Source organism: Labeo rohita, chromosome 16 (genome assembly GCF_022985175.1).
Source record: "Labeo rohita strain BAU-BD-2019 chromosome 16, IGBB_LRoh.1.0, whole genome shotgun sequence".
Classification (NCBI taxonomy): domain Eukaryota; kingdom Metazoa; phylum Chordata; class Actinopteri; order Cypriniformes; family Cyprinidae; genus Labeo; species Labeo rohita.
The window spans coordinates 28,726,774-28,754,576 of NC_066884.1; the positions used below are offsets into that span (position 1 = coordinate 28,726,774).

The 27,803-nt window shown below is 36.9% G+C and overlaps 1 protein-coding gene across 4 annotated transcripts in view; it reads right to left on the reverse strand.

Annotated features, from left to right (window-relative positions):
- ulk4 (unc-51 like kinase 4) overlaps positions 1 to 27,803 on the reverse strand; it is a 225,012-nt gene that overhangs the window by 22,482 nt on the left and 174,727 nt on the right. For all 4 annotated transcript variants that reach the window (XM_051131060.1, XM_051131061.1, XM_051131059.1 and 1 more), the window contains one exon: positions 18,156 to 18,341. In XM_051131060.1, the coding sequence (XP_050987017.1) occupies positions 18,156 to 18,341 (186 nt within the window). The remainder of the gene's footprint in view (positions 1 to 18,155; positions 18,342 to 27,803) is intronic.

The window sequence follows — 27,803 nt, forward strand, 5'->3', positions numbered from 1 at the left end:
AAACTCACAGTGAAAGTAAAATGCGTTGTGCGTGCATGAAACCAAACACAAAATAACACATTTGCATGACAGCACTCTCTCAAAAATCACACAACAGAACACTTTGACATAAAACAAACCAAAAACAAGGATGAAACAGCGGTACATGTCAGATAAAGCACTGGAGTTTATGTTTTCATGTGGCTATGCGCTGTCCTGTAAAACGTAGAATACAGCCAGCGGATCGATCCTATATGTAAATTAATCTTATATAGTTTATAAAGATTCTAAATAGTTTGCACTATTTTTCTCTCATTTTGTGTGTAGTTTGTGAATCATTTGCACTGTTTGTATATTTGTTGCACAAGACCAATTGTGCAATTGTTTTCACTACTTGCTGCACTGTTTGTTGTTCATATTTTGATTGAAAATTATGTTTCTTTGAAAAACAAAACAAAAACAAACTGTTTTTTTTTACTGTTTTGTTATGTAACACTGTTTCCATTTACTTTACTTCCTAAACATTTTTGAACACACCTGTATTGTCAGTGAACAAAATAGACCTATAACAATATTGTAATAAATGGCTATAACTTTTTTTGGGAAATGTTATACATAGACAAAATTTTATTTGGAATTGTAAAACACCCAAATACAACTTTTTAAAGAAAAAAAAAAAAAAAAACAAACTTCAGGAGTTTCTGTTTGAGTACACAGTAAAAAAACTCAAATTAATGCTTGCAATTTTCTTAAAATTTTGGAAATTCCTTAATTTTTAGAAGACAAAAGGAAAATGGGGACTTTACATTAGCTAGACTGAAACTTCAAGTTCTCCTGTTTACAATGATATATAGCACTTGATGCTGACTGGTAGAATAGGTCTAAAAAAAAAAACAAGAAAAGTGCATGTGTGCCAAGTGCCCCAAAAATGTTCTAGGTCTTTAAGGGTTAAAACAGTCTAGAAAATTTAAAACAGAAAAAAAAAAAAAAAAAAAAAAATAATAATAATAATTTTGGACTACCTGTAAAACTGATACAAATTTGTGCCAAAAATTATTCAGACACTTTGACGTTATGCTTAAGTTTTTTTTTTTCTTTAATTGCTAGTGCGAAATTTTTACACCACAGATTGAACAAAATTAAGCATTGCTTGGTAACTGTTTGACCTAAATTGGTATTATCTAATTGTGTACTTAAATTTAACAGCTGACTGCTGACAGCTATTCAACCTAATTCCTTTGTGAGACAGTTTAACAGAAGGATGGCGTTATCAAGATTTATTTGTTCTGACACAGTTTAACAGTTCTTGTCATAGTTTATTACAATTTTCTTAACTATAGCAAATAAACTGTGATAATGTAAGAAATGTTGAAGGTGTCTGAATACATTTTGGTTTGACTGTATGTGCCCACAAAACAAGGGTTTACCACAGTACAATGTCCATATTATGGTACATTTAGGAACTTTGTGTATATTCTCTGGCAATTTTTCCATTACACTTACATTTGTTTATCTAGCTAAACATGAGTTGAGAACAACCCAGCAAGCAATTTTTGGTCTAAAAAACGTATATTAGCCGTTGAAACACAGCCTAGACGTCTAGGCTAAAATAAGGTTGTCATTGGGCTGTCAGTGAAAATTTAATAGACTAGAATAGACTATAAATATATATATATATATATATATATATATAGAAATATATAGAAATATAGAAATAAAACCAAACACCTTGTAAACGCTGTTGACTTTGCTTACATGATAAAATATATCATACAAGTCACAAGTATTTTGCCAAAAAATGACATGTAACTAAATTCAAGATTATTTGGTCTAGAAGTGAGTTACAAATAGCCGGACTATATTGGGTCTATAGTTAAACTAGACGTTGAAATGACGACTATTGCTTGCTGGGAAGTGTCAACGTACAAGTTCCAAAATTGCTCAGAAACATACAATAGCTATAACAGAGACGCAGTTGCTAGACTGTGTTTGTACTAACTTCGGCTAAACTTGGAGTGGTTCAGAACAAAGAGTTCAACAACCTTGTACTTGTTTTTTCCAAACCATTTCTTTGACAGCCTCTCTTTCTTTCTGACATCAGACATTTTTATGTGGACCAAAGTGGACACAACAATAGATAAAATCATGATGACTCAAAGGCTACATTCAATTACATAAAGTTTCTTTTCTTCAATCTACCTTCAATTCGTTTAGAGTATAAAAACCCAGCAGATGAGGTGAGGGCAAGATAATAATAAATAAATAAATAAATAAATAAATAAGACTCAGACACTGCATGTGCAATTTAAGAAGAAAACATAAAGAGTGCTCTTTGCTTGTATAAAACTTGCCAACATGATGCTATGGCATTGCCATGCCATTTCTAAGGAATTCGGGGTTGTTGCTAAGTGGTTGCTTGCTGACCCATGTCAAGAGAACCCAGTCCCCATAATATTCTCACTCTGTTCCCTCTCTAAGGGCAAATCTGTTCACTTAGATAAGTTTAAGATAAATAATTTAAAATATCATTAGCAAAAATGGTATGGGAGGAGTTTCAGTGTTTTAATTCCTATTGGCTGTAACAAAGCAGCAAATACTAAAGTGGTGAGGTCTGTATTTTTGACTGTAGTTGGGTTATATTGGCTTCATAACACATTTAATGAACTACTGTAGATTTCTAGAACTGTTGATGTCTTAGACTGAACATTGTCCTTGTACAGAAACCTGTGAGAATGGCAAAGCTTAATGTGATTTCAGTGTTAACCTGCATGTTTCAAGATCCTTAGAGAAACCTTGTAAAAAAAATGGCAGAAATATAAGCATGAAGCTTTCTTGTTGATCTCGCTTAAAGAATGTTTTTCTTTTCAGTTCTGTACTACCTTCTTCCAAATGAAACCGGTTTTCTTTGCTTACTTGCAGAGATGACATTTTTAAATGTGAATGTGTATGAATTGTCAATTTTGACTCTAAACAAACGGACTATTGCAATCTGTTGGCCCCAACTCTTGTTCATTAACTTTCTCTAACATTACCCATACACGTAATATGCTGATCAGTCATGGTGTCTGCTGACTCATAAACAGCATAAACCGACTCTTTTTAAGAGAGCACTCTGGTCACTCAGAACATAGTGTTCCCATTCTGAAGCAAGGTTTTGTGTGGCCTGGGCGTGAAATGGAGCCCTCTTCCTCTTTAGCCTTTGTACTGTTCTTTGAAAACCCCTTCATCGTGTGCTGGATCTATTTCTGATATTATAGAGGCAATTAGTGAAGTCTTTGATGGCTTGATAAAAATGAGCATGCATAGATTTTACAGCGCTGCAATTAATGAATACTAATTAAAAGGCCTTTGTTGATGGCCGGGGTGAGAGATGGATGAGTGAGCTTGATTTTTCTTGCTTTAATTGAAAGCCTTTGTCACTTGCCCACTCGCGTGTGAATAAGTGCTCTCTGTCACTCCGAAAAAAGGAGAACAATGTAAATTAATTTGCATCATTTGCATAAATATAAAGCTTTTTTGCATAGGTGGTGAAAGCAGTCGGATTCATAAAACAACCAACCGTCACAAGTTTGTCTGATTGAATAATCCACGCTTGCATTGGTTTACGTCAAACCGGCTTCGGTTCATCACTCTTTCATTCTACTGGATGTTCTGAAGACAGCAGAGTGTCGACCTGTCTCGCTGTATGGTTCGGGAAGCGGAAGGAAGAGTGATGATTGAAAGGATGTGTGTAGAATGTGTCATTCATTTGGAGTCTTGCACCTCTTAATGGAACTAGTGTGTTAGAGCCTTATAAATGAGAATATTCTGAATCTAGGTCAATCCAATTTCAATTTGACAAATTCAAAAAGAAAATTTTGTAAAGAAGACAGTTTGTAGAGTTTTTAGTACAGTAGATTAGCTTTATTTATCCAATTTAACATGTAGTCTAAGCCTCAGATGGCACATCCACACACCGCCCACATTCCTTTCAATGGTCGTCTAACACAAACTTGAAAGTACTTTGTTGTGTTTAGGTACCAGGTTGATATTATCAGCACTTCTGAGGAGTTTATTAGGGGTTCAAACCCTATTGTAATTGTTAGAACAGCCAAGGATCAGCAATCTCCATGTAAAACTGATCTTACAGACAAAACTGTAAGTCGTAGAGACTTGAAACTTGGAGGGATGGTAGTACTCACACCACTTACAACATCACCAAGGCTCGCCTCAATGTGCTTAACAAACAAGTCCTATCCATGAAGGCCCCACCAAGCAACTTACACGACTTAAAGGATATGCTGATAACACCTTGGTGCCAGATAGCACATCACACCTTCAGAGGTCTAGTGGAGTCCATGCATAAGGGGGACCAACACAACATTAGGAAGGTGGTCATAATGTTGTGCCTGACCAGTGTATAGCACCAGAACAACCTATTTTTGGTGGTATTACATATAAGTCAAATATGCTTTTCCTGTCTATGTGGGACTTGGCCAGAACAAACGTCATTTTGGACAACACCTTGTGTTGTTGGAATAAGGTCTGGCTAGATGACACTACATGTTAGGTTTCATGGTCCACTCATTGGCTAGGGTCACAGGGAAGCTAGAGCCTTTCCCAGCATATGTGGCTGAAGGCAGGAAAATATTATGAATGTATGGTGGTTTCATGATATTACACCAAATTTGACCTTGCTATTGATGTGATATACTGGCTTTCACCCAACTAAAGATGAAGTCAGCAAGTCCAGGCTGTTGATCAAGCATCTTTTCTATTTGTATTTTATTTAATATTTTTACCACAACAGACAAATGTCACTATGGGAGAAAGCACTTAAAACTTCACAAAAAAAGACACACCTGAGTTGGCACTGAGCAAAACCTCAGGCATTAAAAACTTTTTATGCAACTGTGCAGCACGCAGCATGCCAGAACTCAAATCCCAATGCGTGAGCTGTTTCTGGAGCTGATAATTGTGTGAGATAATGCAGATCTATGCTGATAACAGAAAGCTGGAGAGCATTGTTTTTTTGCTGCAGACACCATGCTGAGCAGATAGTACAGATGGAATAGAGGACAGATAAAAATGGATGGAGAGAGAGGGACAGAAATGGAGAAAGAATACAGTTTGCCTTGGCTTTTCTGTGGCAATGGAAATGGAACATGACATTGTCAGTGCTGTACCCTACATAACCAAACTAGGACAAGGTCAGCGAGGAACAATAATACAATTGTTGTCATCCCTGGTAACACATTATTATACAGGAGGAAGATGTGGGGAGTAGAGTTGACATGCTGCCATGATCTTTCGAGATTATCTGATTAGCTAACCACGTTGTTGCAGGATTTTAGTTTTGAGATGTCAAAACCTGGACTAGGAGCTTCAAAGTATATTCAGACAGGTCTGTGTTAATACTGTAAAGCAGGGCAAAACTTATAGGAGAAATTGAGTGATTGTATGATTCGGCCAAGTGAAGCAATGGATTTCAAGAAGAGGAGGGGGCCCAACACTGAACCCTGAGGCACCCCGGTGGTTAGGTGATGTAACTTAGACAACCTTCACCTTCAGGAAACCTTGAAAGATCTGCCTGTGGGGTAGGGCAGGTTTAGCATAAACATGAAGAGCATAACAGCCCCACTAGTAATATACGAAGCACTGCAGGAAATACGATTACCGATAACTGCACAGGAGAATTCAGTCAATCACAGAAAAGTCACTCCTCCTTCCTGTTCCCAACCTCATTGACAATTCAGCTCACACCTTCGGCTGTGACCAGTAGCGCAGTACCCAGCTCTGACGGTTCATCTTTCGAAAACAAGTTTTGCCCATGGAGGAGTGTGCAAATGTGTGTTTGTGAGCGCAGGCCGGTGGCCCGAGGCACCGTACCTGGGTCAATACTCTTTCATGCTGCAGCTGGGCTGAGCGACGAGGCCATTGTTGCTACTGTCATGCTGTGAGGGGCTCCAGTCTGCAGGGGTGGCCACAGCAGAGCTAATGAGCACGCCTCTGAGTCCCAGGAGTGGGAGCTTGCCGTGCAAAAAGTGTGTGCATGTGTTTGTGTGTGAGCGAGCGTCTGCTAGCACCACTGTCCTGCTCCTTCTTCTGCATTATTCATGCACTCGATACACACTGCCACATTCTGCTATCCTGAGAGCATCGTGTGATGTGTATCTCAGGGAATGTCTCACTACCTCCGTCCCTTCTCTGTCTCTCGCTGTCTCCTAGTTTGCCCCTTTCGTTGTCACCGACGACTCGGTGAACTGATTGAGAATGTAGAACAGCAGTCACACTTGTGTCCTTGTGGTCCAGGGCTCGTCACAGCGGGGAAGCTGAGAATCATAATGACGAGAATCATGTTTTGTGGCTTTTTGCCATTTTATATTGACAGGATGGTAGAGAGAGGACACGAAACGGAATCTGCAAATGAGGCAGATTCGAATGTGTGCTGGCCACAGGAGAACCATGGTCCAATATGAAGGAGAATGCAACCTAACCGCTAGGTCACGGCTCGGGGGAGAATCCTTTTTAAAAGGCAACATATTTTTGATCCATAAATCTGGCTCAGGCTACTTCATCCGTACTTTATTGTCTTTCAGGAAAAAAAAATCTCGTCAACAATTGAGTTGCCAGTATCTCAAGCATGTTAGTCATAATGATGCTTCCCTTATTATCCACCGCTAATCAGGACTTTGTGCTTAATGAAACTAATTGGCTATAATCCAGGAAGTCAGGGAAAGTTTAAATGAAAAGACTCAAACTCCTACAGATTTACAAATAAAGCAGCAATATCAAAAAGCAGGAGGTTATGAAGGAACAAACAGTGTCGTTTGCCTGTGAGAAGGAAGCTAATTACTCATGCTCAATGTGGATCAGAGCAGAGCAGTATTCTCTAGAGACTAAATCATTAGGTAGAATCAGACATGACAATATAATACCACGCATACAGCAACACATCAGAGGGATGCCAGAAGAGAGTATGTGTGTGTGTGTGTAAGAAACGCCCGACGGGTGATTTATCTCCAGCAGTCTCGGAAGGCTGACAGCGGATGAGGGCAGTAATGTGACCAGGTCATTTCATTCCATTAGCACTTCGGTTACAGAGCCCGTGTGTAATTAGGACAGGGACAGCAAGTCATGAATCAAAGAGGACGATTTAAAACACACAAACAACAGACATGCTTCAGTGCATACAAACACACACACACACACACACACACACACACACACACAAATCCCCAGGGCTACTGCCCCGCAAGTGACGCATGTCTCATAAGTGTCTTTGGAAAATTCGCAACCAGCCTTTCAGTCTCCAATGGACTTGAGAGAGACAAGTATCATTGCAAAGCCCTAGTTTGGACGGGGTTAGTTTTCCCTGAGGATATTAAGTAAAGTGTACTTTTTGATATCACTCCTGCCCAAATCAAGAACATCTGTACTGTTATCACACAATCTTTGTAAAAGTTAAAGAGAAAATTACAGAATGTTTTCCAGCAAAATCAGGGTCCTTTGAGAAAACTAATCCCATCTGAACAGAAATGTCTGTGATTGTTTTTTTTTTCCCCCTCAGTGCTTCTCTTCACTGAGTTTGACCTTTGTCGAATAATGTAACTAAAGCTAATTTTCTTGTTGCACCATTTGGTGTACCTATTTCTGGGTGAAATAAAAATTGAAGTACAGTTTCAAGTACTGCTTGCACCTCATCTGACATAAGAAAAAGTAGTATATTAATGAAAAGGGTCGAAGAACAGATATCAGGTGAGATCTTCATTTCTTATATTTCTTATCTTACTTACATATATACATATTACGAATGTATCACACATATTTGTTTTATTTAATTCAAAGGAACACATGATGTGCTCATAAGACCACATCCAGACAATATTCTTTGTTAAAAAGTGAAGAAATTCTGCACCCACTTATATTAAGTGTCTTAAACTATGTATTAACATTTAAACATCAACACGCAATGCACTTATTGTGTACATACAAGTGTTTACATGTAAATTCTACTTTTTTTATGCAAGTACATAAAAGTTAAATAAACATGATATATAGTTGAAGTCAATAATTTAATTATTAAGTTAATTATTTTACCAAAATAACAGGGATCATACAAAATACATGTTATTTTTTATTTAGTACTGGCCTGAATAAGATATTTCACATAAAATACTTTTACATATAGTCCACAAGAGAAATTATTAGTTGAATAGTTTTAGCTTTTTTTTGTTGTTGTTGTTGTTCATAGTTGTGAGCTCCTTGTTTGTCCTGAACAGTTAAATTGCCCTTGTTCTTCAGAAAAATCATTCAGGTCCCACAAATTCTTTGGTTTTTCAGCATTTTTGTGTATTTGAACCATTTCCAACAATGACCGTATGATTTTGAGATCCATCTTTTCACTCTGAGGACAAATGAGGGACTCATATGCAACTATTACAGAAGGTTTAAACGCTCACTGATGATTCAGAAGGAAAAACGATACATTAAGAGCTGGAGGTGTAAACTTTTGAACGGAATGAGAATGTGTACTTTTTTTTTTTTTCTTTTGTGAAAAGATGGATCTCAAAATCATACAGTCATTGTTGGAAAGGGTTCAAATATACAAAAATGCTGAAAAAGGACTTTCCTGAAGAACGGCAGGCAGTTCAACTGTTCAGGACAAACAAGTGTATGTAAACTTTTGAACAGGGTCATTTTTATAAATTCAACTATTATTTTCTCTTGCGGACAATATGTAAACATCATCATTTTGTATGATCCCTCTTATTTTGGTAAAATAATTATCATTTTGCAGATTCTGCAAGGTGTATGTAAACTTTTGATTTCAACTGTAAAGTGGAATCAAAATCCTAGTTACCCAAATATAATTACCAGTATATTAATGCGTGAAATTACAATATTGTGACTGAAATCTCATTTAGAAAACTAATCCTGTTCAAGTACAGAGTTAGTGTGTTTAAAAGTAAATAACCAGTTAATGCTAACTAGAGATAGACATTAGTACTCGGAAGTGCCATCAAATGATCGATCATGGCAGCGTAATTATTGTGTGACTTGTATTGTATTTTTCAATGTAATTTTTAATATTATGATTAATTATGGTGGTTCCTTGCAGTCTGATTGGTTAGTGTTGCGACAATAACTCTAGACACACACTATATACAGTGACTTTCAGTTTGGGACAGCAGTGGACCTGTTTTTGTGCTCAAAAATCAGTTGATGAAGCACAACTGATGGAATGGACAGCAACAGAATGTAGTGTTTTCATATGTTATTTTTAACAATTTTTCCACTTATATATGTGATATGGTGAGAGGTGAATAAACATGAAATGCAATGAGATGTTGAAGATGTCCATCCAACAGTCCAGCATTTAGAAAATTGGCTTGGATGGAACTTGCTCCATCAACCTTCGTATCAAGTACCAGAAAATCAGCAGTTCATTAATTACTGAAGTATGATGAAGTAGCCAGTATCTTTTCTGGGTGTATTCTATAATCAATAGAGAAGCACCAGTCAATCTCGTGCTTTGTTAAGCATATATGACACATGATACGTACAGGTTCAAAGGAGAAGTTCACTTCCAAAACAAAGATTAACATATTATGTACTCACCCCCTTGTCATCCAAGATATTCATGTCTTTCTGTCTTCAGTCAGAAATTGATTGTTTTTTGAGGAAAACATTTCAGCATTTTTCTCCATATAATGGACTGCTTTGGTGCCCCGATTTTGCACTTCCGAAATGCAGTTCAAATGTGGCTTTATTATAATTTATTTGTTGTTTTTATAAAAATAATACAATTTATATACTTTTTAATGTCAAACGCTCATCTTGTCTTACTCTGCCTGGACTGTTTTTTTCCTGGTTCATGACAGTTAGTGGATGTTGAAAAACTCCCATCTCATGTTCTTCCTCAACTTCAAAATCATCCTATATTGTTGTTTTACTTTTTCTCTTAAGGGTGTTTGATCTTCTTTGCATGTTCACTTTGCATGTTCACTTTGCAAAGACTGTGTCGGTACTTTTGCATCAATGTAGGATGATTTTGAAATGATTTTTGAAGTTGAGGGAGAAAGTACAATTGGAGTTTTTTGACATGTCTTGAGCCAGAATACAGAGTTCAGGGAGTGCAAGGCAAGATAAGCGTTTGATATTAAAAAAGTATTTAAATGTTATTTTTTTAAATGAAAATAACCGATCGTTTCATTAGATAAGACCCTTCTTCCTCAGCTGGGATCATTTACAACTGCATTTTGGATCATTTGAAGCCGCATTTAAACTGCATTTTGAAAGTTCAGAATCGGGGCACCATATCAGTCTATTATACAGAGAAAAATGCTGAAATGTTTTCTTCAAAAAACAATTTCTTTACAACTGAAGAAAGAGAGACATAAACATCTTGGATGACAAGGGGGTGAGTACATTATATGTGAATCTTTGTTTTGGAAGTGGACTTTAAGTGCTTACAAACACAGTTCTCTTTACCACACCTAAACAAAACAAAAAACATTATTTACATCTCCCTCTAAATCCAGGATGAGAGACACAGAGACAGGTGGAGACAGTAAGAGACAGACAGATAAAAAGAGAAACTGTGTTAAAACAACAGAAGTGCTGTGATCTGGCTCGATGACACTAATGAGGCCTATAATAGCTCTTGATGGAGGGAGAAGATCCTGGGGGGCAGAAACGGGGGTGGATGATCAACGGGAGAGGGAGAGAGAGAGAAAGTGAGCCTTCCACACAAGCATATAAAACGCTGAAGCACACATTACACTACGGATGATGAAATAAGGAAAAAAAAATGTTTGGTGATTACACAAAGAGAGAAAGGGAGATCGCGAGAAAAGATGGGGAAAAAGTAGATGGGTGTGACAGATCAGTAGAACACTGAAGGTTGTTTAGAATAAAAAGTAAACTGTGCAGACAACGTTCTATTTAACTAGCCAATCGAATTAAATTATGATAATGAAACGGGAAAGCACTTTTTAAATGTGGTCTGATTATGCTAAAGATATTTTCTGCTGTTCATTATGGTTTAATCAGGGATGGTGTGATATTTAGGGATTCAGAAAATAAGATACCATCAACATTTATTCACATTCCACCCATACAAGTTGTTTCAACCCTGTATTGTTTTAGTTTTTTTCCGCTATATTTTCCGCAATATTTTTTTTTCACTATATTACTAGAGTAATAGTTGCTGAAAATTCAGTTTTGACACCACAGGAATAAACAACGCTACCTCATGACCAATTTGTACGTATTTTACAAGATTGCATACTCATATGAATTCGTATGACTTCATTCGTACGATTTTGTACGTTCTGTCAAGACCCAGTGATGGGTAGGTTTAGGAGCTGGTTTAGGAGTTGGGTTAGGGGTAGGTCATTCGTACAAATTCATACGAATTAGGGAACTCGTAAAATATGCATAAATTAAGCAAAAATTATCCACCTCGGATACTATGTACGAATTACCATGATATCAGGCTGGAATGAATTATGTTATAAAATACAGTATATTAAAATATAAAACTATTCTAAATTGCAATAATATTTCAGTGTTACTGTTTTACTGTGTTTAACAAATACATGCAGTCGTGGTGACAATAAGAAACTTCTTTTAAAAATATTAAACAAATCTTACCAACCCCAAACTTTTCCAATAACTATATATCAGCCAGAAATATTCAATTCCCCTGGATAATTCTCACAAATCCACACTTCTTTTTCAAGAAATGTAACCTAGATAAACACTTGAGTTTGTGAGAGAAATGTGTTGAAAAAATATCAGCTCTGGGCCGCTCTTCTAAAAAAAAAAAAAAAAAAAAAATCATAATAATATGTAAGATCTTTGTAAATGTTTTCATCCACAAACAAAAGTGTGCTGAAAGCAGATGTAGTGAAAGCAGGAATCGTGTTTTAATTGCTGTCATGGAGTTCATCCTCCTGTAGAAGTGTGTAATTGCGTGAGAGGGAGATGCTGTGCTGGTGTGTCTCTAACACTGTCATTCCAACAGAGACCAGCAACACAACCTTAACTAAAGAACATTTCTCTCTCTGTCTAGACTGTATTTCACATCTGAAGCTCAGAGCAGCTTGAGGTTTGTTTGCATTCTGAAAAACAGATCAAGTTCTTATCAGGAGGGGAAGAAACTGATGCAATCAATGAAGGATGGATACCAACATGACAGACAAACACATTTGCCAGTGTGGCAACACTCCACTGCATTGATCGTTCTGCAAACTTTCTAGGGTTCCCACACATTTCGATTATTTAACTTGCAATTAGTTTGTGATCACTGGATAAAGATTTTACTAGTCTGTTAAGGGGATCATAACATGAGAAACCAAATTTCCCTTGATCTTTTAGACATGATGACATAGACATAATACATCCTGCATGCTTCATAACTTAAAATGTTCTCATCATCAGTGAAAAAGATAACCCTCAGAAAAATAACCCAGAGAAAACGGCTTGTTTGAATCTGAGGTGCAAGGTGACGTCGTGGGTGCAGTCGTTTGCATAAACACCACACCTCCAGAGCCATCAATGAATAGTCTTCTTCTCACCCACTGGCATTTTGTCGCTTAACGGCTGACACTTAATTACGCTGAATGCGAGTGTCGCTTTGTGTCACGTGAAAAATAGAAATTACAAACACTGCTGCTATCTTGTCTACACTGGATACAGTACACGAATGCGTGTTCGCTTCCTGACACAGTCCACGTACTTGAGTCTGTCACCAATAGGACAAATGGAGTGAAAGAATGTTCGCTTTGACGTGTTTGGTTTAAACAGCTCGTTCGCGTCTTTGTACAGATATCAGAAGGATCCCAGTGTAAGGAACAAGTGAATAGTTTATTTTTAATGGCATCCCGGATTGTGTCCGAGGATTGTTCGATTGTTCTTTGTAAACGAGGCAGAGTGTCATGGAGAGTCCACAAAGAAACATTTGCTGAAAGGTGAAGCGGTACTAGATCTGACTGCAGCTGCATCACAAACTGTAAGTAAATGATTTCGTAATGCTATAACTGGAAATAACCGTTTTATTTTGATTATGTTGTCAAAACACTCACATGCAGGGAGCGGAGCATGGATACTGCAATGACGTTAGCCAATCATAACAGTGGCAGATTACTGACAAGCCTTAAAGGGCACACCCCTTAAAACAGGTCGTTTTAGACAAAGGGTCAGAATGAAGGTTGAAAATAATAATTTTTCAACATATTTATGTTTTTTTGTGCAAAAAAAATAATTAACATTATAAGTTAACCTCAAGGAACTTATTAAATAATAATAATAATAATAATAATAGTCCATGTTAATGCTTGCAATTAAATCGGTTTAATGCAATTATTATTACGGCTTCACTAAAGGAATACCTATTACAAGGGTCTCCAACACACTTTAACTCTTACTCCGGTTTTTCGATGTACAGGGTTCTCCATTACTTTAAAGAAACCTTTGGGGTCAATATGCTGATGCAAAAGGCCCTGGGAATTTTATCACCATGATTAAATTACATATGGGGTAATAATCATGGTATTAATGCATACATGTTGGCATTTTTTTTTTTTTAATGCAAACAGACGAAACAATTTTTTTTACATTAGACTATTTACATATTTACGAGCACGTAACCCTAAACCTAACCATTTGTCAATATAAAACACAGGATATAACAGGCAGATACAACTACAGTCACAATTTATTTAAAAAAATATAAATATCCCAAGTCTTTCGAGGCAAAACTATGGATTTCTGAGAGGAAAAGATGCAATCGCCATCTCTATATGCCATAAAGCTCATCCTGTATGTAGTCTTTACACAAATTTAATAACTGCCGCCAGAAGAAGCTGTAGGTGCTCCAAAATATCTATGAAAGTATACATTTATATAAAATGCTTTCTATTTTTGCAAATGCATGCAAACCATTAAATGCGACGCATAACGCAAACAACTAAAAGCAATGGAGGACCCAGCATGTCCAAAAGTGACACTAAAGGGGTACACTGAGCGTCCAAAAGGTTTCCGAAAACCTACTTTTTCTACCTCCTCCTAGACAGGGGTAGGCAAATTTTGGTCCTAGAGAACTGCTCCAAACCTGAGGGGGAAAAAAAACAAAAAAACAAACAAAACAAAAACAAAAACAGCTGCCTAACCACCCTTTTCTTTAATGTGGAAGTAAGCCTATGGTTGAGACTTCCGGTTCATTATCCGCTATAAAGAAATAATGAGAAGAATAACAACGTGCAGTAAATGGTAAAACTGTTTGGACTACAAAGCAGTGTGCTCGTAATTAAGATAATACATTAAAATTAAATGGTAAGACAGCTATTTGCAATATCAAGCAGAAAAACGAGCTGTTTTGCAGCACTAAAATAGCTGGACGTGAATGAGACTGGAAGCCAGACCCATAAAATTTACAAATGGCCACACCTACTCTTATAGGAAAAATATTTGATAGCCTTAGGCTACATCTACATTAATCTGGATATATTTAAAAACAGTTTTCATTTTAAAATGCTCTCCGTCCACATTGACGTTTTCAAGCATTTTCTAAAAGTTTCTCATTCACACTGAAATGTCAGAAAACATTAAATTCACCTTACCGCGCATGTGTAAAACCTCATAAAAGCTCACTGAGATGATACAGACAGAACAGGCATACATTTTCACACAATTCTTCTGGCAGGATCATTTTATTTAACCAAATATCTCATCATTTACTGACGCGTCCATGTCGTACTCACTCATGTTTGATCTAAAAAGCAGCTGCCCTCATGTTTTGCCGCAGGACAGCAATTGTGAGTAAATGTACTGTCATCTTTTTAGGACTGTAATATGAAGAGTGTACAAAGTAAATCTCTTTAGCAACAGTGTGGTTTAAGTAGGTATAAACATAGATGTCTATTGGTACACTATGCGTCACAACTAAACATGCGTCATTGTTTTCAAAAGCCTTTTTCATATTCCACACTAGAATGTGAAAATGGCATTTTCAAATTTATCCACTTTGGAGAGCGTTTTCAAAAAGCTCAATTTTTCTTGACAAACACTTTGTCTCAGTGTGGACGGAAGGCCAAAATGGAGAGAAAAATGTGTTTTCACATGAAAAAGTATTAGTGTGGATATGGTCTTAGTAATCCTGAAAACACTCATTAACTTGTTCAGGTATGTTTGATTAGGGTTGAAGTTAAAGTCTGCAGGACAGTGACTCTCTAAGATCAAACTTGCCTACCTCTGTCCTAGACCATTGCTCCAATTTTCATGAAAATTTAATTGGATGATCTCAAGACCATGATGACAAAAGTTTATGTAGTACAAGTTGATTAGTTAAACTGTTTTCAACTAACTTTTGAATGAATAACATGAAGGGCACAACAAATTGGATACAAGGCTACATCTTCACTATGCTTTAGCGTATTTAGTCCAAATTTGATGCATGTTATGAAAACAGTTACCTGCGGTTATATTAGAAGCTTTGGCAGTGTGCCACCCATAGGTCAAGATATATGAAACATTTAAATTTTTTGCTACATTTTGCCACCTACTGGTCAAAAATGATAAGCAATTACATCACATTATATTATGGGCCATTGAATGCTTGAATTTGATTGGCTGACGAACATTCAGTGTGTAGCTATTTTCAGGGAAAGGCATGGTGACCACAGTTCGAGGAAGTTCTTGACCTCATTACATGTCCATATCACTTCCCCACACTATTTCATTTATTTCAAAGGCCACTTCACGTCGTGGCCGCATCACCAACTCGGTGTGCCTTATTTTCTAAGAATTCAATTATTCCTTACTTAAAAGTGATTGTATTTATGGGTTTTCATCCATTTTGCCTAAAGGCATGACCAAATGTCTTTAATTACTAATTTCTGCAGTTGGTCTGATGCTCCCCGCCATGTTTGCTTAGCTCCTCATTTTGCAGATAATTGCTGCTTGCAACTTCATTTAATATTATTATTATTATTTTGTTATTGCTGTTGCTGTTAAGTGATTTCTAAGACCTAATTAGAACCAACTGGAGTTGATGAAGTCATTCTTTACAGATAATTTTGAAATAAATCAAACTCAGATGGGAAAAGTCAATTGCATTGTTTTTATGGTGAAATTTAATTATCATTAAAGCTCATGTAAGTTCAAAAGAAATACTGTCATTTATAAATTCCAGTGTGAATTCTGTGGTATTTCCATGACGGGAGGAACCCTAGTTGCCTTAATTAGCTTTTCCTTTATTGGATGGGGGTGCCATTTCAGCAAAAAAAGAGAGCAATTTTATCCACAGAAGCTCATAGGAATCTGTGTTTATTTTTCATATGAGTGCCTGAGTGTCCCTGAAGTGTCAGTATGAGTTTGTGGCTGGGCAGTGTGTGAGTGATTTGTTTGGATGAGGTCACTCTCTTCTCTCTGGAGTCTGTCAAAGCCAACAGCTCCTCTCCAAATATCTGCAGTGTTTGAGCACAGATGAAGTCATCAGAACAATGATGACTCAACCACAGGCCGGGCAAGGGGCACACACTATATACACACACGCATATTCCCAATATGCAGAGGACACGCATATATTTGCGCACAACACCAAATCCACAAGTTTTATAACAACGTTTTCCAAACCTGCCCACAAACACGTTTATAAAACGGACTACGCCGCAATAAGAAAGAAGAGGATCTTGCAGAGTGACCGTAACACTAAATACTCAAACTAAGTAAATATTAATATGATATAAAATATATATTTTTTCTGGGTCCTGGTTAAAAAGCTTTATTTTCTCCACTGGTAATTGATTGGTCCAGCCCAAATGATTTGATTTTTGTGAAAGTTTATGTGGAAAGTTCTCTTGGAATAATGTGCACTGATGAATCATTCGTGATAAAATCAGGAACATTTATAAAGAAAGTAAACAGAGTCAATTTTGGTTTCATGTTGACTTTGACTGTACAGCGCAAATGAAATAATCACATCTTGAAATGATTATGTAAATCTCTGCCTTGTAAATTATAAAATAAATGTTATTCGTTAATAGATGCAAATTGTTGAAAACATGGATAAGGACAGGGATTAATTCTGATTGAGAAATCAGTCATTCTCAGGGTCTCACCCATCATAAATGAATTGAATGATCAATGACACGCTGACATTCACACAGCCAGTGCTAGTGTGATGGATGTAAACATCCCTGCTGCGTTATTTTCATCCAGACTGATGATTTATATTTTGTCCTTGCTGATATTGGACAGTCCCCCCTAATCAACAAAAACATGCAGATGAGAGGATCAGGACAGGATGAGAAACTGAATTAAACAGCTTCTTTTTGCTACTTTATTTTTAAGGCTTCAATACTTATATGAATGAACTGGATATATCTAATATTAATATCTAATATCACATATAAAAATGAAAAGAGAGAGGAAATCAACAGATGTGAGGGTCTGGATGCTGTCCTTCTCATTCAGCATGGCTGTAACCAGCCCCTCAATGACCCAAAAGGCCACACTGCACAGGAAACAGTTCATGCCCTCCTACCACACAGACTATCCAATATTAAAGAGAGGGTTTGATTTGCCACACACAGGCACATCACATATTGAGCCAACACACTGACTCTGACAGCACCAGAATTTAAAATAAATAAATAAAATAATAATAAAAAAATCCCTGCTTGTTCTTCCTCCAGAGTCACACACGGAAAGTTCAACTCAAAAAGAGTTTTCCTTCACATAAGATCTCCTATTACTCTTTAATATCATCCCTAATACTTTTCAGAGGTAAAATGGTGCATTAATAAACAACAAAAAATAATAATATTATTAAAATAATTAAGAGAAACCGATTAGTTTATTACTAATAATATATAAATAATAATCATAATATTCATGAATAAATCAGAAAATATTACACTAAACAGGCCACTTGAGCTTTTATTGTGTATTTGTTTCCTTATTCCTCTATTTAGTGTAATCATATGGCTACTTAATATACGCTTAAAAAAGCCATTTAGCATTATATTTTTAGCATTAAATCAGATCCGGTTTCCTACTTCACCTGCATTTATTACAGCAAGAATGTAGATTCTGCTTTTACTGCAGTATGTTATGAATTGTTCATATTGCATTTATAATATACAGTTCAGGTATGCGCTGGTCTCAGATCAGCATTTGCATGCACTTACCAAGCGTTTCAGTACGCGGAGCAGCAGTTTCTGCTGTCTGGGCTCGGTGTGCGTCTGCAGTGCGTGTGCCAGGCTGAGCAGCTCCTCCGGCTGCAGGCGGTCCGCACCCTCTCCTCCATATAGCTGAGCCAGCAGAGACACACAGTGACTGGCCTCCTCATACACCTCACTGTCATTACACGCCAGCTGTGGAAGAAAAACACAGAGATCTGATCAATTACCCAGGAAAAACTAAAATAATACATACCATGAATCACACATAAACTATATTGCATACAAAGTATACAAAACAAATAATTATCCACAGCAGATTTAATAAGAAAGTCTTTGTCAATCTGTCAATATTCCTGCATCTATATAACAGTCTGAAAGAACAGGTTGAATTATTTAACAGCTGAGCTGCAGCCAAACTCTCCCTTCATGCAGATATTTCTAGGACTTTTATATTGCTTTTCTATTGCTTTTGGGAAATATGAAACTACATCCTTCATAAGTCTCAGCACTACAAATCTGTTTGTCTATGTACGGTCAATACCAGTAGTCTAGAGAATTTATTTTAAACTTCTCATTAGGTGCCTTACGTTACACTCAGGCGTGAGATAAGGTGTGATTTTGTCAGTCACATTGTAAAAGACTTTAAGGCAAACATACCATGGATTTTTCTAGCTTTTGAGCATTTACATATGTATTAAAAATATATATATTTTTTGCAATACCTTTTCATTAACTTTCACTGGAAATCAAACCGAAGAATTAGGAGTTTGAGGTATTATGTAGACATAAGATTCACAAGTCCATCTAGAACATGTAGGACAACTCTGCTACAAAAGGTGGTCAGAAATCATCATGGCTTTGACATTTGAATCAACAACTTGATTCAGGCCAGTTGCATATACAGTTGAGGTCAGAATCATTAAAAATCGTAATTATTTTACCAAAATAAAACGGCTCATACAAAATGAATGTTACTGTTTATTTATTACTGACCTGAGTGAGATATTTCACATAAAAGTCCACAAGTGAAAATAATAGTTGAATTTATAAAAATGACCCAGTTCCAAAGTTTGCATCCCCTTGATTCTTAATACTGTTGTTACCTGAATGATCCACAGCTGTGTTTTTTGTTTAGCGATAGTTGTTCACGAGTCCCTTGTTTGTTCAATTAAACTGTTAAACTTCCCACTGTTCTTCAGAAAAATCCTTCAGGTCCCACAAATAATTTGGTTTTCCAGCATTTTTGTGTATTTGAACCCTTTCCAACAATGACTGTATCATTTTGAGATACATCTTTTCACACTGAGGACAACTGAGAGACTTATATGCAACTATTACAGAAGGTTCAGATGCTCACTGATGCTCCAGAAGAACACAATACATGGGGGGGTGAAGATCCGGGTAAATTTAACTTATTTTGTCTTCTGGGAAACATGTAAGTATCTTCTGTAGCCTCTGAAGGGAAGTACTAATTGAAAACAATATGATATTTACGCAAAATAAGAAAAATCTACACATTGTTCTGTTCAAAAGTTTTCACCCCCCAGCTCTTAATGCATGTTTTTTCCTTCTGGAGCATCAGTGAGCATTTTAACCTTCTGTAATAGTTGCATAGTCCCTGAGATGTCCTCAGTGCAAAAAGATGCATCTCAAAATCATACTTTCATTGTTAGAAAGGGTCATTTTTATAAATTCAACTATTATTTTCTCTTGTGGACTTTTATGCAAAATATCTTATTCAGGTCAGTAATAAATAAACAATGACATGCATTTTGTATGAGCCGTCTTATTTTGGTAAAATAATTAACATTTTTAATGATTCTGAAAAGGAGATGTAAACTTTTGACCTCAACTGTAGAAGTCTTGAAGGTACAGCAGAAACATTAATCGTAAATTCTGCATTTGCAAAAATAAGAAATCTATCTGTTCACACAAAAAAATGGTGTGTGATGCCACAAACACACACATTAAAAACCTAAAGAAAATAAAAAAACTGTCATCTCTTCACATTCAAGTCGCTTCAAACCTGTATGACTTTATGTGGAACAAAAAGGATGATTGTAGGCAGAATGTTATGAACTCACTGTCTCAGTCATCATTTTCTTTCACCACATACTGTTTTCCATACAATGACAGTTAATGGTGACATTGAGGCTGTCTGTCTGCCTTTTGTCTTCCACAGAAGAAAGGAAGTCACATAGTTTTTGGTTTCTGATGGATGGAAGGCAAATAAATGACAGAATGTTCATTTTTTGAAAACTGAACTATCTCTTTACTGGTTACATACTTATATTGTATACCTGTATTTCAAACCAGTTATAGACCACTGTAGGCAGAGTACTTAGCATTACAACACAAACATAAAAACAGAAAAAAAAATAAAAAAATAGAGAGCAGAACTCTCCTGTCCGCATTCCTATTTAAACAGCTTTGATTCTATGCATGGACAGAGTGTCAAGGACTGTCAAAGTAAAAGTGTTTTTACGCAGGTTACGCATACAAGATATAACAACTGGATTCCGTCAAGTTTGTGCCATTAAATGCTTATTCAATCTTCAAAGACTTGTTTAAAACGTGTATTTACAGAGTATATAAAGAAAATATTACAGCTTTTGCCTTTCAATTATTAGAACAGCTAATCAAAGACAGTCAACTAAATGTAGTGAATGGGAAGCTTCTATGTTCAGGCGCTGGGTTCTTGATGGAACTCAAAATCACACAGTCATTGTTGGAAAGGGTGCAAATATACAACAAGGCTGAAAAACCAAAGAATTTGTGAGACCTGAATGATTTTTCTGAAGAACAAGGAGAAATTTAAGTGTTCAGGACAAACAAGGAACTCATGAACAACTATGAACAACAACAACAAAAAAAGCTAAAACTATTCAACTATTAATTTCTCTTGTGGACTATATGTAAAAGTATTTTATGTGAAATATCTTATTCAGGTCAGTACTAAATAAAAAATACCATGCATTTTGTATGATCCTTCTTATTTTGGTAAAATAATTACCATTTTGCAGATTCTGCAAAGTGTATGTAAACTTTTGACCTCAACTGTATATATTGGTTCACCACTAGCTAGGTTGTGCATAAAAGTGGAAAATGCTCACCCAGAACTAAATGTTGACTAATATTATAGAGAAATAATAAAACACAAGCACAAAATATGCACCTTTGAGAATGAAGTGCAGTTGTAGCACAGTGATTTTCAGCCTTTTCAACCTGATCTCAGGGCAATTCGTACATATTTGACAAGATGGCTAATTTGTACAAATTCGTACGACAACACTTGTGCGAATACATACGATTTGTGAAAAAAACGTACGTATTTTACGAGCTGGCAAATTTGTAGAAATTCGTGTGAAGAACCACACCGAAACCAGCCCCCAAAAGTTATCACAGAAATCGCACAAATTCGTACGAATTAGCCGCCTCGTAAAAAAATTGGCCTTTTTGACGCAATGCCCCACTCCCCTCTGTTGGCTTTTTCAGTGGTATTTCTGTTGCAATTATGACGAAGCATCTTGTTTCCAAACTGTTTTATTAACAGAAACTGCCAGTGTTAATATATTAAATCACATGAACTAGAACTCTGATACCAGATCCAAGATTATGACTCTGTATGCTCTTTGATAAAAACTAAATTTATTGAGAAGGCCTCCTGTGGTCTTTGAAAGTCTGCTGAGGCCCCCCAGTGGGGGCAGGCCCTGGTTGAGAAGAAGACTTAAATCAGCATATTTACCAACTGAATTGTTCACATGACTATGTACAAACATTCAAAATATTAATTTTGTCAGTGGATTTTCTTTTTTTAATAACTGAAATGTCACTACATTTGTGTTTGTTTTGTTTAGTTTTGTTGTTTAATACAGAGTTACGATCACACACCTTTTGTAATATTTATATTAAAAGTAAGTGAACAAATTGTATCAATATTGCTTTTTGTCATGTAACACTTTCTCAAAGTTTAATTTTTGCACAATTTCCATTCACTGCACTGCAGCGTAAGGCTAAATGTGAAAATGATATGCACAGGATCCATTAGGATTGGAACCAACGATTGAGGATTTTTCCAATTCTCATCCCTAACCAAACCCAAATTAGCTGGAATTGCGATAAGCCAAATACAGTGCAGAAAATTCCCATATTGGCAGTGATATAATCGCAGAGGGGAGCTGAGAAGTCAAAACAGGAAGAGTTATGTTCTCATCCTCAGAGATTGTGGAGACTGCAGTTACAGGCTTAACATGTCCATCAGGGGAGCAGCATGGAGCGCGAGTCCTCAACCCAGACCACAACAATCCCCGCTCAGCCTAAGACTGAGATAAAGACAAAAAGCGACACACAAGGGCCGTGGGGATTTTCTCTGCCGCTCATTTCGGCCTCAAAGCCCTGTGTGGCCGGCTCAGGGATTCCAGCCTCTTTTCGGCACTGATCTGTTACTGCCCTCTGCCATAAAGGCATAATCCCAAGAGACTCTGGGGCAAGGGCCAGCCGCGCCTAATCCCGCCCCTCTTTGTGATGTCGCCGGCCACTCCAGAATGGAGTGCGGGGCTTTAGGAGGCCACACAATGCCGGCAAAGAGCGCCGCCCCCTCCCCGGCCCAAAGAGGAGGCTGACCGGAGGGAGATCCCCGGCGCTGAAAGGCCTTTGGTGTGCGTCCACGGGCTCCGCAGCTCCGGTATTGTTCACATGCCAGCGTGGAGTCAGAGCAGAACAAGAGTTAACACCTGCTTAGACGGCCTCCCAAATCCACCCTGTTTACTTAGCAGGGCTTGTAGATGCATCGGGGAAATCAGGCTGAGGAGTCTAATGGGACTGTGGGCTGAAAAGCACACAGGAATCAGGGAGATTAGGGAGTGTTAATGCCACTGTGGGCTGTGAAAGGATGATTGGAGGAGAGAAAGAAAGAATGAGAAGAGGAGGAGAACCGCAGCCTATGGGGACATGTAACGCGTAGGCCTCTCATGACCTCCGCATGTACTCGGGCACAAAACTGGGCCTGTGTATTTGAGGCGATCGATATTTCCCACCGCCTCGTGAGCCGCTGCCTTTGGAACAAACAACACTGCAAATTACATTTTTCAAACCATGTGTTGCTTCAAACTGTGAACTCAGCCGCCGCGTAAACAGACTGCAGGGAAGATCATGTGCGATTGTTTGCGGGCAAATTCAGAATATTTACCACCAAAAATGAAAAGCGTGTGGAGTAAACACATAAAAAGGCTTTCATATTGAGCGGAGACTTTGAGGTGACGCATTTCCCTTTCGGATGAACTATTTAAAATGCAGTATGTCCTTAGCACACATAGACAATCTGTTCACCTGATCCTTGGGCACCATTCGCCCTTGACAACATACAGGCATATCACATCCCGGTAACCTGCTTCCACATATATGTGCACGAACACACACACACACAGAAAATCAACCAATGCTTTGTGTCCCACTCAAATGGCTGTGCATTTTTGTTTTTTATTAAATAAATATAAAGCCTTATTTTAAAAAGCAGTGCACTATATTTATTAAACAGATGGTTTAAAAACCAAAAGGTCAATGAGATAGTAAAGTGGTTAAAATATTTTGGTCAATCCAAATGTCTCACAGTCACATATATTTATAGCATGTCCTGTTTAAACTATCTGCTTTAATAATACAATGGTATTATGACATTCCCAATAGGAGCACTATTCAGAATTTCGATTAATTCTTTGTCATGTTGCAGGATCCAATAGCTTTTGGAGTTTTAGTTTACAGATGAGGCATTGTGTGACAGAACTTTGTGATACTTCTATTCAATGTTCTGCTTTGTGCAGAGTGGATTTAAATATAGTGAAATGTGTTTTTAGGAATAAGAAGTCTTATTGATAGCATTATAAATTTAGTGTAAATGTTTAATGGACTAAATGCAGTGGATGTGTAAAAAGTTGTGAATAAAATGTTCTGCTGAATGACGAAATTCTGCAGAAATCTTTCTGCACAATTCTGCAGGCGGGCAGTTGACATTAAATTTCAAGCAGTGACAGCAGTGTCTTGCAATGTGACATGCACTTCATTTGAAACTATTAAAAAAAAAATCTTTTATTACTTGCACTTTTAAAAAATAAATGTATTACTCTGTACGCAATACAGCACCTTAAATTTATATTTTATATATGCATATAATTTTTCTTCTACAATCTTGATGTGCAAAACAGTGGGACACATGATGATTCAAATGCCTGCAACATAGTTATGATGTCGTTCATTAAAAACGCAGCTGGCATTTATTAAGCAACGCTGCTGTATGATGAGATGACTGAAATCCTGCTGGCATTATTCATTTTGTTTATCATACATCTCCACTGTAACTGTTAAAAAGTACGGGATCATAATAAAAAATGCACTCAGCCGCTTCTGATGACTTGATACAGAAAACATGATGAGATGTCCAGTAAGTAATACATTAATACATTGAGCAGCCAATGTGTGCCGTTTTTTTTTTTTTTTAACTGTCCACTATGTAATTTATAGGGAGCGAATCAGTGCACAGTCCTAAAAATGTCTGACTCCCTGGGCAGTGTATTTACTGAACTAGGGAGTAGATAGAAACATACTCATGTTTTTTTTTTTTTTTTATCTATGGTTTTTCATCTTCAGCTATTCTAGAACACACATGACACTGTAATATGTTTGCCTTTATATATTTTCCCAAACAACTGGTCAAACAACAGACAAGTTTCATATCCAAATAGTATCTAGATATTTCTTAGACTAACTACATTGACTTCCTTCCAACGCATATCTAGTGTGATTGAATAAAGATAAAACTACACTACTGTGTGTAAAATGCCAGTCACCACTTATTACATTAGGTTGCATTAAAGGTGAAGTTCACTTCCAGAACAAAAATGTACAAATAATTTACTCACCCCCTTGTCATCCAAGATGTCCATGCTTGCTTTCTTCAGTCCTAAAGAAATTATGCTTTTTAAGGAAAATATTTTAGGAATTATCTCCATATAGTGGACTTCTATGGTCTCCATATAGAGGAGTTCTATGATTTTGAAGATGGAGAACAAAATGAGATGGGAGTTTTTTGACCTGCTCTAACTATCTTGAACCGGAATACACAGAGTTCACGCAGAGCTAGACAAGACGTATATAAAGTACATAAATTGTAATTTTTTTTAGAAAATGGCAGATCGTTTCGCTAGATAAGACCCTTCTTTCTTGGCTGGGATCGTTTAAAGCCCTTCAAAGCTGCATTTAAACTGCATTTTGGAAGTTCAAAATTGTGGGAACCATATGGAGAGAAATCCTGAAAGGTTTTCCTCAAAAACAATTTCTTTACGACTGAAGAAAGAAAGACATGAAGATCTTGAATGACAAGGGGGTGAGTAAATTATCTGTAAATTTTTGTTCTGGAAGTGAACTAAAACATTTCAATCATTCGGCTAATTTCCCATAATTACAGAATTTCCATCATTTCAGGAGTTTTCTGTCAGTAAAAAATGGTAATAGGCATTAAAACTGAAGAACAAGTTTTATAGTGGTGTTCTTGGGAGATTCCAAGAGTAAATCATTTGATTCTGGTTACTGCTAATGAAATTTGGCGAGCTTCACAAAAGCAGATTTTCTTATTACTTAATGACATGTTTATTACACAGTAATTACATTCCACTTAGGGAACATGAATAATAAAAAGACATTTGCATTTATATCTTCAGTAAGTGCAGTAAAAATCCATTCTAGACCATCTCCAGACCATCTTGTTTGAATTTAAACCTGGGTTTTAATGTGGTCAGTTGTGATCTCATCACATGAAACACTTTAAGATCAGTGTCTTGACTGATTTGCAAGAGAATGATAAAAGATTTAGAAAAAAGATTTTAGAAACACACAAAAAATCCAGGGTTTAAAAATGTTTTTCACAGCAGAACTGCATGTTAGATTTAGTGTGTAACAATGCGTCTGTCAGTTTTTCCTGGCACAGTGGGCAGAATCAGCTTGGATTCTGCCTTGAGGGTCATGTGGGCACAGCCTGCCACTCACACACACACACACACACACAGAACCTGGATGCATGTCTGAGGGTTACCGAGTTGAGTGGAGTGTGTTGGTGGGGAGCTGGTCTCTGGTCTTTCTGCCATCTGTGAGAATTTTATGCCACAGTGCATCACTATGCCAACCACTTTCATTTCTCTCTCTCTCTCTCTTCAATAGATGGGATTGTCAGTGTAGTCTCATCTAGACGTGTCAGCTGAAAGCCTCTATCAGACATGAGAGTCATATACAGCATGCAATATATGAAACTACAACAATGGAATACGAAATACAACAAAGCCTTGCACACAACCTAATACTGAACTGCATTTCTGTTTATTGCATCTCCTACAGACACCCAGACCTTCTTTTCAAAGGCAGCACAGAGTCTTCATCTATGGCTGGCTGTCCTAATATGCTTTCATGAGTGAAAGATACAAAACCTTGGCAAACACAAAATTCAGTGGCGATGAAATTCAATCTATCTCTCTGTCAATTTGTGGCTTCCATGAAACGAATGAGAGGTAAATCTCTCTTTTCAATTATGAATGTCTCACTCGTCTGAATTGATTATTTTTGAAATGGATGCTCCATTATTCATTATAGGGATCGGTTAATGACACATGAAAATGCGATGGAAAGCAGAGGGTGTGTAAAAATCGTCCCTTACGCACTTACTATAATCTAATAATGGATTTCACATCAAGAATTCTTTATTATATATCATGAAATTATTCTTGGACACAGTGGAATAAATCTAATGCAAACTGCTATTAAAATTACATTCTTATTCATAGGATGGTCATCACTAATTTAATCTGTCATCAGGCATGATGTGATATCTTTGTATTTCTCTACTACAAACCACTGTATTGTCCGCATATCATCAGCACTCTAAAAATAAAGTTCCAATTAGAGCCAAGAAGGGTATTTTAGTCTGACATTGTGTCAACCCTGGAACCTTTGAGACTACGCATGGAGCAGTCTGCTGTAAGTGTAAGACTAGAGCTCAGCAACACTGAAATAATGTATCCCACTGACTTCATAATGGCTATGCAGACACTATAGCTAAATTTGGTTGTCAATTCACCTTTTAGTACTTAAAGGGGAAGTTAACTTCCTGAACAAAAATGTACAGAAATTTACAAAAATTGTATAATTTACTCACCCCCTTGTCATCTAAGATGTTCATGTCTTTTTTTCTTCAGTCGGTAAGAAATTATGTTACTTGAGGAGAACATTTTAGGAATTGTCTCCATATAGTGGACCTTAATGGTGCTCCCAAGTTTGAACGTCCAAAATGCAGTTTAAATGCAGCTTCAAATGGCTCTAAACAATGCCAACCGAGGAAGAATGGTCTTATCTAGCGAAACGATCCGTCATTTTCTCCCATCTCCCAAACTCCCATCTAGTTTTCATCCCTAACTTCAAAATCATACTACATCGCTGCAGAAGTACTGACCCAGTGTTTACAAAGTGAACATGCAAATAAGATCAAATGCCCTTTACAAAAAAAAAAAAAAAAAGTAAAACAGCAAAGTAGGATGATTTTGAAGTTGAAGTAGTTTTTTAACATACCCTAACTGTATTGATTGACCTAGATTACACAGACTATGCATACACATC